The sequence below is a fragment of the Condylura cristata genome, unplaced genomic scaffold (genome assembly GCF_000260355.1).
Source record: "Condylura cristata isolate star-nosed mole 26May11 unplaced genomic scaffold, ConCri1.0 scaffold00024, whole genome shotgun sequence".
Taxonomy (NCBI): Eukaryota; Metazoa; Chordata; class Mammalia; order Eulipotyphla; family Talpidae; genus Condylura; species Condylura cristata.
This window is the reverse complement of record NW_004567125.1, coordinates 12,594,266-12,609,820: the sequence shown is the minus strand read 5'-3', so window position 1 is coordinate 12,609,820 and position 15,555 is coordinate 12,594,266. Positions and strand designations below refer to the sequence as shown.

General features: G+C 41.1%; 1 protein-coding gene across 1 annotated transcript in view; it reads right to left on the bottom strand.

The window, feature by feature from the left end:
• The window catches only part of RGS5 (regulator of G-protein signaling 5), a 39,492-nt gene that overhangs the window by 14,645 nt on the left and 9,292 nt on the right, over nt 1-15,555 (bottom strand). Inside the window, exon 2 of the mRNA XM_004688425.2 lies at nt 3,063-3,173. Coding sequence (XP_004688482.1) covers nt 3,063-3,173 — 111 coding nt within the window. The remainder of the gene's footprint in view (nt 1-3,062; nt 3,174-15,555) is intronic.

The following is a 15,555-nucleotide window of genomic DNA, read 5'->3' as shown; positions in this document are numbered from 1 at the left end:
GGAGCATTTAAAGGCCAGCTAGTGGGCAGTCAAATAATGCTGACTAGTCAAAGTGAAGCCCTATGGTGTTCATTCTGGCAAGGAGTTAAAGAAGATTCTGGAAGCATGGCTTTCCAGTGCTAGAGAGTAAAAGGTATTTACTTATTCCTAGTGGAAAGGGGTCCAAAAGGGGGAAAGTCAGCTGAAAGTATTAGCAGGGTTGGCTTTGCTTTCTTGTTTTGTTTAGATTCCGCATAGGGGAGACATTCTCCCTTTTTATGTCTTTTTTTTTTTTAAAGATTTATTTATTTGTGCATACAGAACTGGGGTACAGGCCAGAGGCTCAGGGGCGGTGAGAGGCTTCACCAGAGACAGAGTGGGGAGCAGAACAGGCAGATCTACGAAGTACACTGCTGAGAGCAGCAGCGGGTGGGTCAGGAGAGGTCTGCCATGCCATGTGGTCACCTCCGGGGCTGGCAGGAATCGAACTCATGAGGAAGTGGCTTTAGATTCTCAGTGCTGTGCTTTAACCCGCTGCGCCACCAGGGAGGGCCCCTTTTTATGTCTTTTTGACCTGTCTTATTTCACTCAGCATAATGCCCTCAAGACCTCATAAATACAAACACAAAGAGGGGAGCGGGCTGAAAGGGCAAAGGGGCTCAAGAGGTACAAACCTCCTACATACAGCTTTGGGCTTAGAGACAATACTGCAGTGCAGAGTGGGTCTCTCTCTCTCTTACAGAATTGTAAATTCATGATGACAAACGGTGTCTAACCTTATTGTGGTGACCATCTCCAAACGTATATAAAAATCAAATCATTATGTCATATACTTGAAACTGATATCATTAAAAAAGATTAGACTGGTATCAAGGAGCTGATTGTGCTTCAGAAATTTTTTTCTTTTCCTTTTTTCCCCAATGGTTCATTTTTTTTCTAATGAGAAAACTAACAATATATTTTAAAAATAGAAAATGCATTTTTAAAGGGTTTTTTTTAAAGATGAAAGGATTTAAAAATACCTTTAGTCTGGAGAAGATTTATTTTCTTCTCAAGAAAATGAGATGAAAAATACAGAGGCATTTTAAGTAGGGAGAAGAGAGGGCACAGTCTTTCCTGTTTGTTGAAAGGCATGGAAATTTGCCAAACCTGAGGAGGTGGCCTGGGGTTTAGGGGTTTGGAAGAGGGTGGGAAAACTCTGTAGTGGTCATGATTTAAAATGCAGTAGAGACACAGATATTCTCTAGGGATAACAAAGATTTTTTTTTCCAAAACAATTGAAACTTCTGGAAGAAAGAGGATGCAACACAAGAGGAAGAAATAACCCAGGAAATGTCAGTCCCAGTTTTTATTCCCAACTACTCTCTGAAGCCCTGTTAAGCCAAATAGTTCAAGAGTCTGTGTGGGGTATGAAAACAGAGAGTCAAAGCTGAAGGGCAGCCCTATATTTATTTTTAAAATTTAATTCTGATAGATCAATAAACACCATATTGTTGACTTCAAATCACACATTTTGATCTAATGCTGCAATGAAATGTAGTTCTTATTCTCCACTGGTGTTGATGCCACTGCTCCACCCTGAATTAGCTTCCTCTGCTGAATGCAAAAACCATAATTATGTCTCCCTTCCGGTTTAGGGTCCCTTTGAAGCAGTAACAGCAGGAGAATGCAAATATCTATTTAGGTTAATGGAAAAAGATTTTTTTAAAAAATGATAATCTGTCTTTCTCTCAACTTGTCCAACTATATTAAGTTGCAGGTGATTTGGACCAGCTTATGCAAATGTTAGACTTTAAAAAAAAAAATGGAGGTTCGGGGTCCTCCCTTGTGGCGCAATGGGTTAAGACACAGCACTACAAGCCAGCCCCAGCTGCTTCAGTGCAAGTTCGATCCCTGCCCAGAGGTGACCCACATGACGTGGCAGACCTCTCCTGACCCACCCACTGCTCCCCTCAGCAGTATGCTTCCTTAAGCTGCTTGTTCTGTTCCCTGCTCTGTGTCTGGTGAATCCTCTCACTGCCCCTGTACCTCTGGCCTGTACCTCAGTTCTGTATGCATAAATAAATCAATCTTCAGGAAAAAAGAAAGAAAGAAATGGAGGTTAAAGGGATCTGTATTTTTACAAGCCTTCTGTGCTCTCCAAAGCATTTAGATAAGAAAGTGGAAGAGTTTGAATGTTTGGCTTTTCTGCTCCTGTGTTCCTTTCTTGATTTTCAGGGTGTCTGTGTATAACAGGAAGATGTGCCTGTTCAACACCTCTGTAGGTACTTTCTGTGATGGGCTCGAGGCGGGTGAGAACGCCACACTCACGATGCGGTACAAAGTCAGACCTGAGCTCCTAGCTTTACACCTTGAATCTTTGGAACAATGGTTTCCCACCAAACCTCAATTGATTTAGGTGGGGAGGGGGCTGAAGGACTGTAGGTGAGTCAGGGATACTCATTTATGGATTGGTGGAGGTGGAGAGGATGCGATAGGTGCACTAAGAAGTAACCACTGCTCAAGTGTCCAGTCCCCAGCAAGGAATAACTTTCCGTTCCTCTGTTGGACCTCAAAGGGACAATTTCCTGGAGAGGAAATGATGAGGTTTAAACTGTCTCCTCCATCTTAGCATTTTCCTGAGGGAAGTGCTCTCATTTGTCTCTCCTTGCTGAGTAAGCAGCCTTGACCTATTCCTTAGCAGGCGAGGACACAGTGATCATTCTTCATCAGTTCAGGAATGGTTACCTAAAGGCAGCAAGTGAACAGGTAATATTTTTTTACCGTGTGTGTGTGTGTGTGTGTGTGTGTGTGATGTAAACCAGGAGGTGCCTGACGCTATGTTATAAGGAATGATCTGTCTCTCCAGCAAGGTCCTAAGACAAGGACTTATCTTTATTTTTTAAGTATCTTGCCAGAATGTAATCTTCTAGCACAAGAGAGTTTTTAAAAAATGCTTATTTACAAACTAAGTCTCTGAGGTTTCCTGTGATTCTCAATGAGTAACTGAAGGGGGGAGTTCTACAGATGAGGGATGGTGCTATTCACTTGAAAAATAGCCATCCTCTGGAGGAAAATGAGTAGAATCCATATTCATGACTCACTTCTGGGTCTTGGCTGGTTTCTCTGGCTTCTCATTATATGGAATGACAAGGTCAGTGGCCGCGTCTGGCTTCTGAAGGAGGATTCCCAATTTGATCTTTATCTCCTTGGCCCTGAAAACAGAGACATAAAGGGGAAAAACACCACATGAGTGCACAGATCTAAAAAAAGAGGCTCCTTTTTTTGTGTCAGAGAAACAAAAGGGAATAAAACCCCATTTCACTGCTGTGGTTGAAAGGAGATAATGTAGAAATTGGAGACACATGAGCTCTAATAATTAATGTTGATCAAGTTCGTCTAATGTCCCTGGCTAATAGGCATTATCTCTTCTGGCTCTTAATTAATGTTTTATATGCACTCTCTCGTTTTGCATATGGCAGATGTGAGGGTATCATTCTAATTTCACAGATGAGGAAACAGAACGACAGAGTTTAAATAAGTTACTCGAGAAGAGTGAACCAGTATGTTGTGGAGATGAACTCAAGTGGGAGCTGACTCTAACTCACAAGGAGAAGCCGCTCTGCTTGTCTGCCAATCTGCAGAGGCCCTGCTCTGCCATGCTCTAACACTACAACAAAACAAAAAAACCCTTTTTTTACTATTAGACCTCAGTGTCCTTACCTGTAAAATGACAGCTGCAACTTAGATGCAGTTATAAATGTAAAATATTCTGATTGATAACTTAGGTCTCTATCAGAGTAGGTGTGGTCAGAATTCTGGCCCTTCTCAGACAGTAGATAGAGTACAACTGTTTTCATGCCTAGTGTCAAAATGAACCTCTTCCGTTACCCATTATCTTCTAAGTCTGAACTTAGTATTAAATATTATTATCTTTAATATTAAGATAAGATGAATGGCTATATTTTGGGGAGACCCTAAAGCTATTTTTTCCTGTCATCTTGACACAAGACTTTTTTTTTTTTAAAGATTTATTTATTCATACAGAACTGGAGTACATGCCAGAGATGCGGAGGGTGAGAGGATTCACCAGAAACAGACTGGGGAGCAGAACAGGCAGATCAACGAAGTACACTGCTGAGGGGAGCAGTGGGCAGGTCAGGAGAGGTCTGCCGCGCCATGTGGTCACTTCCGGCGCAGGCAGGGATCAAACTCATGCAGAAGTGGCCTTAGCTTTTTAGTGCAGTGCTTTAATCTGCTGCGCCACTAGGGAGGGCCGACACAAGACTTTTAAGATAAGATTTATCCCATTGCCGATATCTATCCTCTGCTCACTGATTTGTCTATTTTTCAAGCTGTATAAAAGAATTCGTTGAAGGTTGGAATTGTGTCATAAGCACCTTTTCACTCCACTTAGCACAATCTTGGCAACATAGTCAGCATTCAAAAATATTTTCATTTTGATTTTTGTTTCCACAAATCTGCTCTCATTCAGTTCCCAGGCCATATTGATCATAAGCAAAGTCTCAGAGAGCTGTGATGGGGTTCATGCTGTGGCCTGGAAAGCTTTGCTGCTATCAACACACTTTTCTCCTATAGTCCATGGAGACAACAATGAGACAATGTAAGTAAACAAAATGCGTAGGCTTGGCAGCTACAGATGGGGGAGTTAAAGTCTACTTTTTAACTTACAGAAGAACTCACAAACACCACCTCACAGTTCCCTTTCGTACAGTACATATGACTTTAAAGCTATGAGTTAGTCTCCTCTGCAGTGTCTTCTTCTCATTTTCATTTCTTTCTCCTTCTGTTCTTTCCCCTAGGACCTTCTCTGTGGGTGAAGCTAGTCAGGCCCCATATACCACAGCAGATGGAGCTCAGCCCAGCACAGCATTGTGACGGTGTGACGGGAAGCAGGCGTGTTCCATTGGAGGAGATTATATAAGACACAGAGTAGGACTAAGTTATTTGGATTATCTAATGCTGACCTTTTTTGCTTAGAAACTGGGACTGATAAAATAGTACATCCCTTTAGCTTTTTTGGTGATGATTAAATATGTTAATGCATGTGAATCATTTCGCACAGCGTTTGGCAGATGATACTGGTTCTTCAATGTTATTTCTTACTGCAAAATCATCTTTCCATCTTTCCAAGTTCCCTAGTTTTCAGAACCAAATTAAAACATCCAAAAAATTCCCCACAAATTACTAAGAATGACTACACCCACTGCCTCCCGTATTCTACCTCCGGAGATAAGAAATGCCAATTCCTATTTATCTGAAATATGAAGAAAACATTCTCTGTGGGAGGGTGAGATGAAGCTGTATTTGTGACTGCCCTCTGCTGGCAAGCGTGTAGCACTACATCCAGGAACACCGGATTCCTCTCTAGTCCTGGCATCCCACCACTGGGGAAGTACTTTATGCCCAGCGCCTTGCTCATGATTTCACATGCTCCTCACTGCCTGCGCACAGAGGCAATGGGGGTAGCAACTGTTTTCATTTTCCACCTTGACCCAGTCGTTCACTAGCCAATATTCAGATGAATATTAACTGATAACTGTTTCTCCCATGCTTGTTTTTCTGTTGTTTGATTCATGAGGGTTTTGTTTGGCTTTTCTTCACACACACACACACACACACACACACACAACGTCAACTTCTGCTTCTTTTTTCTTTCTCTCTTTTGCTCCGTTTGAGCTATTGCTTTTGTAAAAGGCAGATTGAAATTTGCATTTCATTGCCTGCTGGACAGGAAGGAGTGATTGGTAAGTGAAAGCTGAGTGGTTTTCAACTTCCTTTCTTCAGCCTAATCCACTCCTTGATCATGTCAGCAGTACACAGTGAACACGCAAACACCTTGCCATCAAGGTGGTTTTAGCCTAGTGACGTCTCGAACTTGTAAAACACCTGTAAGCAAGAAGCGAGTTGGGGTTGTTCTCAGAACACCAGGTCACAGTGAGTGGTACCCAAGTCTGCGCCCAGAAGAGACAAAGATGGGGAGCAGTTAGCCAGGTGGACAAGGAAAGGCCAGTTTGCTGGGCAGAAAGAGGGGTATGTATATGTTGTTTAAAGATGCATACGTGGGTCTGTATTGCTGAAGGGGAGTGAGAAGAGGGTGGGAAGCTGCGTTAGGTGCAGCCAGCTTACTCAACTCCCCTCCTGAGGAGCAGAGGCAGACCCTTTGCTCAGCACCATCTACGGCAAAGGGTACACTAATGGATGGTCCCTTCAAAGACTCTCTCTATGGAAGTGGCGATCTTTTATTTTACTGACTCAGTATGCTTCAAAATGGCCTTTTGCTAACACTTTCAAGATATTTCCCCATTAACATAAAGTCCATAAATTCTCACGGCATCCATCCCACAAACACTTTATAAAACCAGAATGAATCAAAACTGCAGACAATTTTATCTACATCACTGCTTAAATAACTTTTTATATGGGGTGATCTAGAAATCAACTGCCGCTTCTAAGACTGCCAGTAGAAAATCAGGTTCCATTTCCTTGCATTGTCCTGGCAGATATACCAGGACATCAATTTACTCTGTTCTTCATCTTTGCCCTGGGGATACAAGGGAGAAAGGAAACACAGTGCTTTCAAAAAACACTCCTTTTCTTTCCTTTTTTTTTTTTCATTTTAGTAGTTTTTAATGAAAGTTGTATATAAACTACTTTATTCCTGCATCTTCTCCTTGTATTTGTCCTTTTCCTTTCCTACTTGGCGAGATTTGGTTTGTGTTCCAGGGCCTTTTGCGGTCTTTGTCCAGCTTCATTCAGTTCAGTAGTAACCACCTTGCCGGGGTGAATGCCCACGTGAACAGTTGTACTATCAGCCTTCTCCCACTGCATTAGTTCACTGTAAACGATGTATTTCTTCTTGTAAACCTGAACCACTTTGCCAGTTTGCTGTCCTTTATAGGGTCCTTGAACAACCTGAAAGTCATTATCCTTCCAGATGGGCATGGAACGGACATTGTACTTCTGCCTCAGCTCTTCGAAAAGAGGAGAAGACATGATCTTCCTACAAATGTAGGAAGGTGCATTGAAATGCTTCTCAATGTCTTCAACTCCTGGCTTAGTATAAATTCAAATATTGGGCATTTAAAAAGTCAGGAGTGCATAAGTTGGGAAGTCCATTCATTTTTTTTTTTTTATTCATACAGATCTTGGGTACAGGCCAGAGATGCGGAGGGTGAGAGGATTCACCAGAGACAGAGTGGGGAGCAGAACAGGCAGATCAACGAAGTACACTGCTGAGGGGAGCAGCGGGCGGGTCAGGAGAGGTCTGCCACGCCATGTGGTCACCTCCGGGGCAGGCGGGGATCAAACTCATGCGGAAGTGGCTTTAGTTTCTCAGTGCAGTGCTTTAACCCGCTGCGCCACCAGGGAGGGCCCAAGTCCATTCATTTTAATTAGGAATTTGAGACAATGCGGAGAATGACTATTACTGCATTTCAAAGACAGTAAAATTTTAAAAGCTGAAGGAACAGGTGCTAAAGTTGAAATCACTTAAAACATTTTATAGTTTTTTTAGAAGTATTACATGTGTTACGAGTGTTACTGCACTTGTTTTTCTTCTCGAGATTTCCAGGAACACTATTTTGCCCCCTTTGCTCTTCTTCCCCACCACAGCCGTACAAATGTGGGAATGAAACAAACCAAATGGAAAATCAAGCAAAACAAAAACGTAGGCCTATCACTTTATTTTCCCCTTTAAAAATAAATTTCAGGCCCTCCCTAGTGGCGCAGCGGGTTAATGCACTGCAAAAGAAGCTTAAGCCACTTCCTCATGAGTTCCATCCCCGACCACATGGCGCAGCAGACCTCTCCTGACCCGCCCACTGCTCCCCTCAGCAGTGTACTTCGTTGATCTGCCTGTTCTGCTCCCCACTCTGTCCCTGTGAATCCTCTCACCCTCTGCATCTCTGGCCTGTACCCCGGTTCTGTATAAATAAATAAATAAATCTTAAAAAAAATAAATAAATAAATTTCAATGTGTCTGACATTAATTTAATGTCAAAAACAACCCTCTCCAGAGAAGAAAGCTTAGAATTTCAACCAGTCTCAGTGGTTCTATTTGACCCAACACAAGTTATTTTCCTGGCTATGTTGCATTAATGCTTGTTAACAAGAAACAATTTTTATCTCTTCTCATCCCTTGTTATCCTTTTGTCTTACAAAGAAAAACTTGTTTTGAAATAAAATCAATTGGAAATGCCTGGGTGAGATTCTAATTAAAGGCTCAGAGGAGAGAATGCTTTCTCTAGATGACTCACACTAATGACTTCAAGTTGAAAGAGTTTGAATAATTGCAGGATTGTGCCATTTTCTCTCTGTGCCTGCGTGGGCATGCTGAATGGGAAGTCAGATTTTCAAAGGCCTTGGGTCCCTGAAGTCCCTCCTGCTAATGGGTGAGTTGAGTGAACGCTTCTGACTTAAGGTGCCCAAGTGCAGAAGCCAGTCCAACTAATTACTAAAAACAGAAGCATCGTTAAATTTTTAAAAACACAATTATATCCCAATGAAATTCATCAATAACCAACTCTATAAAGTCCTGTGCTAGGTGATCTGAGTTATATAGGTGTCCCTTCCTTAAGACACACTTGAAAAAGCAAACATAGGCCACACATGTAAACTACACGCTGAGTAGTTTCCTAGTCGTTGCCAAATGGGGGGACACTCCACTACAAGCCGGTAGGCCCTACTCACCAGCTCCACCAGGTACTAATGTCACAGCATGAAGCCAGCCCTGTGAGGACACACACTCCAGTCGCTGCCTCTGCTGTACTCCCAGATCCCTCTTATTTTTCTTAAACAGCCCTTATCAATCTGTATTTACATCCTCATATATTTTGGTAACGTCTCTCTCTCTCTCTCATTAGAATATGTGATCCCCAAGAGCAGAGTCAATACTGATTTTGTTCTCAGGTGCAGTCTCGGCACTTAGCCCAAGGCCTGGCACTTAATGAATAAATAAATATTTTCTATATGAATGAATAAACCGGTAGGTTACAGAGATAATTTTGGATGAGATAGACAAAATACTAGAGTGTGGCTTAGAACACTCATCAAGAACTAGGATATCTCAGTTTTATTACCTGTAGAGAGATATATATAACCATCAATGGAAAGTAACAATTCAATTTCTGTCTGCTACAGAGATTGAAAATAGTCAAGTGGATCTCACTCAGCTCTTCGCCCCAGATATGACACGCTCAGACAAGAAGAGATGCTGGGTAAGTGCAGTCACTAGCAGGCTGGCCAGAGTCCACCAGATATAATTGTCTGGACAGGTTTGAATTCAGTTGCTCTGTGGCTCTGACCACCCTGAGGCTGGACGATTTTGGCACCAAAGACTGGTTTCACTTTAGATTCTAGATGTCAGTCGTGAACAGACAAGGAGGAAGAGAAGATGGAGTCAAGTTGGGATGGACAGGAGAGTGCATACTTTCAAAAAAGTGTTCCAACATGTGCCACGTCAAATGCAGTCCACTTTAAATACAGTCTGACTTTAAACTGTGTTGCGGGCACCCCCTGCTGGCCGTGGGAAGACGTGGTTTTCAGTGAAGAAGCAACCTACTTGCTCACCCTGCTGCTATAAAACGACACCAGGGAGCCTGTTTCTGCACGTGAAAGGGCGTGCGACTTAAGGTGTTATACACACCCAGGGAAAATAAATGAAAGCTTCCAAAACCCTTGTTAACACCCATCTTGTAGGACTGAAATGTACGGAGCCAGCTGAATTTGAGTCTCTAACCGCTCCCAGATCTGAATGTCACAGACAGGCAGAACCCAAACAGAGGCTGAGGAGAGAGAGAGAACAGGTTGCAAAGCCTTTATGCTGCTGCTCATTTACAACTTGAGACAATGGAGTTGGCTTCTCATAGGTGGCCCAGAGACAGGAGAGATAAGTGGTCTGGAAAACTATCAGTAGAACATAGGGCAGTGTGAATGGAAAACAGTCAATTTTGGACCTGGAATTCTCAATTCTCCAGGGCTCTTATAAGTCAAGATGGACTCTCAAGTCATTTTGGTAGAGAGAAGTATATCGGTTTGACATCTACTCTTTTTCTGAATTAATCTACTTCAACTTGAATGAAAAAATATCCACATTCATGGTCTATGCTTCAGCAGAACAGGAAGTAGTAGTCTCAGTATAATTTCATCTTAAAGTATATTTATTCCTTTTCAGATTTACATATTAATATATTAGATACTGGAGAAATGATTCTATGGCTAGCTTATATGAAATATTTCTCATCGGTCCAAATGCTAGAAAGAATATTAGGCATTGTGATTATCAGTATATTATGCTGTCACTCTAGAAATGACTGCTCTGCTTTCAAACACAGTTGACTCATTCCTTGATAGTGCTTTAGGCTTTCACGCCTATGTGTGACTTATTATATAACAAATCATGTCAAACATTAAGATGAAAAAATGAAATTGACATTGTCAGTTGTATGAAATGTGCTTATAGAAGGAACATTCAATTAATACAGCCTCCTTTCAACTCTTAATATCTCCTAACTGCTCCTTCCAGTAAGTTCTTTTATGAAAAAGTATTTCCATTCTGTGGTCAAACTCTTAATTCAGCTGCCCCCAGAATAACTTACCATCATATTCCCTCACAGTAAATGACTAGGGAGCTAGAAGGTACTTATTTCTATAAACTGACTCTATTTTATAGGCTCACAGCAGAGTGAGGGAAGGCCATAAACCCCAAAGCAGATGTCAGTTGAGGATAGCGTCCTATTTCTGGCCTTTGTTTTCAAGACCCTCAACTCACTGGGGGATATGTTGGCCTGTTCCCAAAGAGAAGAATTGCTTTTGGTAAGTGGTAAAGGAAGAAGCTGGAAAATAGAGACCATCCTTAGCATGAGATGAAAGGAGTGTGGTTCAAGGTTCTTTAACTCATCAAACCTCCCTTCTCACACCACACATCCTTTATAGAACTCCAGGGAGGCAGCAAGGACCACAGAGGGGACAGCTATCTGGTTCCAAGTGAGATGTGACCCTTGGTATCAATGCTGCCAACCTCACCCAATATGACACCCAGGCCCAGGACCTGGTATGGCCCAGGCATTTTGAAGCTTCAGACAAGCACCATATACATAATGGGTATAATATAATGCTCATATACTTATACCTCATACTACATTCATAATATGCATTCAATGATGTGCATAATTTAGAAATTATTCAAAGCCAGTCACCTACCAGTATGTAAAAGCACCCACACACTCACCAAAAAATTGCTTAAATTAAAGCAGGAAATATTCCAGAGAACTTACTAACCATATGGAGAGGAAACCATGGCAATAGTGAGCTATAAATGTGGCAGTTTCCACTGCTTAGGCGTCATCAAGAAAAGACAAGCACACATCTGTTTTCAGATGACTAAGTCACGTGTCTCCTGGCTCTGTCAAAGGATCTAATAAGACACTTTCCAGATCTTGATTCCATTATTACCATCATAAGTTCCATGTTGAATTGTGCTAAATCTCTTCCCCACACTTAGCAGAGAAAATGTCCAGCTGTGCAAAAATTCTGTCTGAGGTTATCAAACCAGGGGAATTGGTGAAACAACTAAGAGGCAAGTGGAAAAGGTCATTCTTAGAGTGAAGTGAAGTGGAACATGGAACTCTTACCCAAAAAAACTAATCAATATCAAAATTAAGTTCTTTTTCCTAAAAGGCCAGAGAGAATAGTATAACAGTTAAGGGCATGGATGTCAGAGACAAATTGACCAGAGGTTTCTTAAATTCACATATGACTTTGAGCAAGTTTCTAAGCCTTACCTCACCTCAGTTTTCTCATCTGTAAAATGGAGATAATAATAGAACATACCTCACAGAATTCTTACCATGATACAGTGAGTTACTATCTAAGCAGCACTAGAAGTCTACTGCATTTACCATGCACTCTATGAATGGCAGGGTGTATCATTATTACTCACAGAAAATTCTGTAGCAATGAAAGAAAATCTGGCTGATGATGCATAGAAAAAGAAAAAAGACAACTCTCAACAGTTAGTGCATATCATCCAGAGGGAACTTAGGGAAACGGTGCAGCCAGGTAACATTTGTCCTTGACCAAACCCTCTCTTCAGCTCAGTCACACATTAACTGAGTGACCCTGGGTAAGTTGATTTCTGCTGTTACAGAACATGGAGTATGTGTTGGAATATTCTTATCAAAAACTCTGCAAGATCCACTCTTTTAGATGGTCTTCACCTTGGAACAGAGCAGCTAACTCTGAGAGCTTAGAAAACCACACTGCTGAACTACTCCCAGGGGATGGAAAAGACAGGGAACGAGGCAGGTAGGGGACTTCTGCTGCTGGCTAGCCCAGTCCAGAGAACACTGGAATATCACCCCCTTGTGCTGCTATTTAAAAGTGAAAATAAAATAATAAAAAAAAAAGTATTGTTTTTTTCCCAGCCACTCACCACTCCCTGCCCAAGGATTCCCATGGAAAGCATATTTCCCATGCTTTTCTGGCCTGTCTGAGATAATCATCACTCAGAGTAGGTTGCTGGGGGTAATGAGGAAGTCAGCAGAAGGACAAGACAGGATAGATGCGGTTTATTTCCCTTTGACCTTCAATTCTCTGTCTTGTTCAAAATATTGTTGGCAGGCTTTCTAGATTTCTGGTAATTCATTTTTTGGAAGTCACATAATGAATAGTGGGAAAATGGTTCTCACGTTGAGGAAGACAGAAAGTCATGGTTTATTCTGAGTCCCAAAGGCGGAGGGGTCAGCAGGCATCCCATGGGAATCGCTCTGGACACAGGCTGAGGAGCATCTCTGTCATCCTGCTTCACTGTGAGCGATCTCATGGTCCAGTCATGCATCGACCCCCTTCATTCTACTTGTTTTATATACTATAACAGAGGGTGATCAACGTGATATAAAGGAAGTGGAAAAGAAAGGGGAGAGGAGTAACATTAAATTTACTGAGGCCTTTAATCAACATTAACATAGTATTACATTGCTTCATAGATTACTCTGCAGAACTTAATGTGCCTTTTTACATAAACTGATGGAACAAATACAAATGTGTTACCTCAAATACTCAGAACACTCCGTCAACATTTCACTTTGCCAGGTGGGTGGGTGGGTGGAACATGTGCACATATCGAAAAACAAAATTTTTAACCCCACCCCCCCAAAAAAAAAATCTCCTGAAAAATAAATTTAGCCTGGACAAATTATTAAGTGTTGGTTGAGCAAAAATGATAACATAACTGTGAAGAACAAGACTGGCTTTATCTGAAGCATAGAATTAGATTTTAAACATCCTTCTCCTTGTCCCCCCTCACCATATTGTAATATGCCTTATTACTCCCAAGACTTTTATTTTCAAGAACTGTTTATTGATTCATACATTCATTTTTATATTCACTCACTCATAAGACTTCAGTAGAGCCAGCACTGCTTGTCAGGGGCTGTTCTGGATATTATGGGGTTGGTGCCCAGCACAGCTTCCATTTTTATAAAGAAACTATTTAAAGATTTTTATTGAGATGCTGCTGTAATATATGGAATAAGCCCTCGAATTAAAATCAGCAACCAGAACTCAGGCATGTAGAATATGTATATATTTCTGCCCTCTAGAACATCATCAGCACTAACTTGTGCTGTTTTAAACCATTAAGCTTGTGGTGATTGTTATAGCAACAATCGGAAATGACTTTCTTGCTTTTATTTTTGAGACTTGTTTACTTTTGGAAACCGGCTTTGAGGCGGGTTGTTTTCCCTTCTTTTTTTTCTTTTTTTTTTCGTTTTCCGGTTATTTTTAACCTTTTGACCTTTTTTTGATTTTTTTTTTTTTCACCTTTTGTTTTTTTAATTTTTCTGCCCAGCTTACTGTTTTTTCTAAACTTGCTCCTTTTCTTCCAAATCTAAAAGCTCAAGCCAGATACATTAACCTACGGGCTTCACTTGTACATTTATATTGATTTCATTTTTATGGCTTAGGCTATCAAATAACTACTCTCTGCGTTCTAGTATAATGGATTCACAGTACCTTCTTTTTTTAAATAAAATTAACTTATTAGCTATAAAACTGCCCAGAAATTCAGGGCAAAGAGTTGTAATTTGATGTTACCTGAGAATTTCCAAATGAAAGTCAGAGTTCAGATGAATAAATCAAGAACCTACTCCTGAAATGAATTTGCTCTCTAGTCAGCCAAGTTCTCATAACAGTACTAGTGTTCTGGCATCTGGATTCAGGTGCAGCTTTCTGAATCCCCACTTCTCTTCTGCCCTCACTGTCTCATTTACTCACTAATGTTCCTTGACACGAGTGTTTCTGTCTAAGCCCCATTCCTGCAACCTCTGTGAAGCAATATGGGGACATGAGGACACTTTCCAGTTCCTTTTTTCAGTTCCACTCTAAGACTTCTCTGTAAGGGTCTCCCAGCATGCAGATAACTAAGAAAAATCAGAGACTAAGATGAAGCACAGGTTTCCTAGCAGGCTAAATGTTGCATGCAACACAGATGAGGCATGAAGTTACTTAGTGCACAAAACAATCCTTTGAGGAAGGTACAATGTATTCCCATATTTTAGTCAAAAAACCTATTCACAGAGATAGAAGGCAGTTTGCTCAAAATCACCCAGTAAATGACAACAGCAGTCATACCAGATCTGTTTCCACCCCCCCTTGAGATCTTAATTCCTGTTTAGATTTTCTAATTGACCATCTAGTAAACAAAGACAGGAAAAAAGAAATTTCTTCATAAAGATGACTGGTAATGAAAATCTTTTCATATATATATATATATTAAATGAAGGCATTCAAAATTCATGAAGCCCATCAGGTAAACTAAAATGAAGATGATATGTAAGTCCAGAAACCTTGAATTGTCTCCAATGCTAAGTATTTATGTGATCTTGAAGAAGTTACCAAACAGTCTGAACCTGTTTTCTCGTCCATGAGAGAAGGTCTCTGACTCTGGTCCTGTTCTCAGTCTGGCATTTTAAGCTGGTCATGTCAAAGAAAAGAAAAATCATCACATTCCATTTCAAGGAGCAATCCCTATCCATTCAAGGCAAGTCCCATTAGACCGAGGGTAAAAGTTACCCTTTCAAGTCATAAGATTTTTATTATGTGCCTGTGTGTGATCAAAATTGAACTAGACCTCAACTCTAGTGTCACCATTGCCAGCTATCTTTGCTATTCTTGTCATCCGGCATCCATTTAATAAATGGCATTCATGCAAGTCAAAGTTACAGATGCCTTTTGCTCTGCTACAATCCAGCCAGCTGTACTACATTTCAGAATAATTAAACACCAGCAGTCTGTCTGGACCAGGAGGGGAGATAAAGTTTAGGTTATTCTTAGTGGCGCTGGAAGATAAAAGTTAGAGGACAATTAAAAAATGCACACATGTATGTGTTGAAGTGACATCTGTGTTTGGGACTTAGGGGATTCAGAAACAAAGTCAAAGACTCTGGAACCTTGAAAGCATCAGCACCAGACCACAGATAAAGGGCTTTTCTGAGAAAGCCTTCAGTGTGACCTTCATGGTTAACCTTGTCCCAAAGTACACAGGTCATTTGATCCCATGCTCCTGCTTGTAAACTA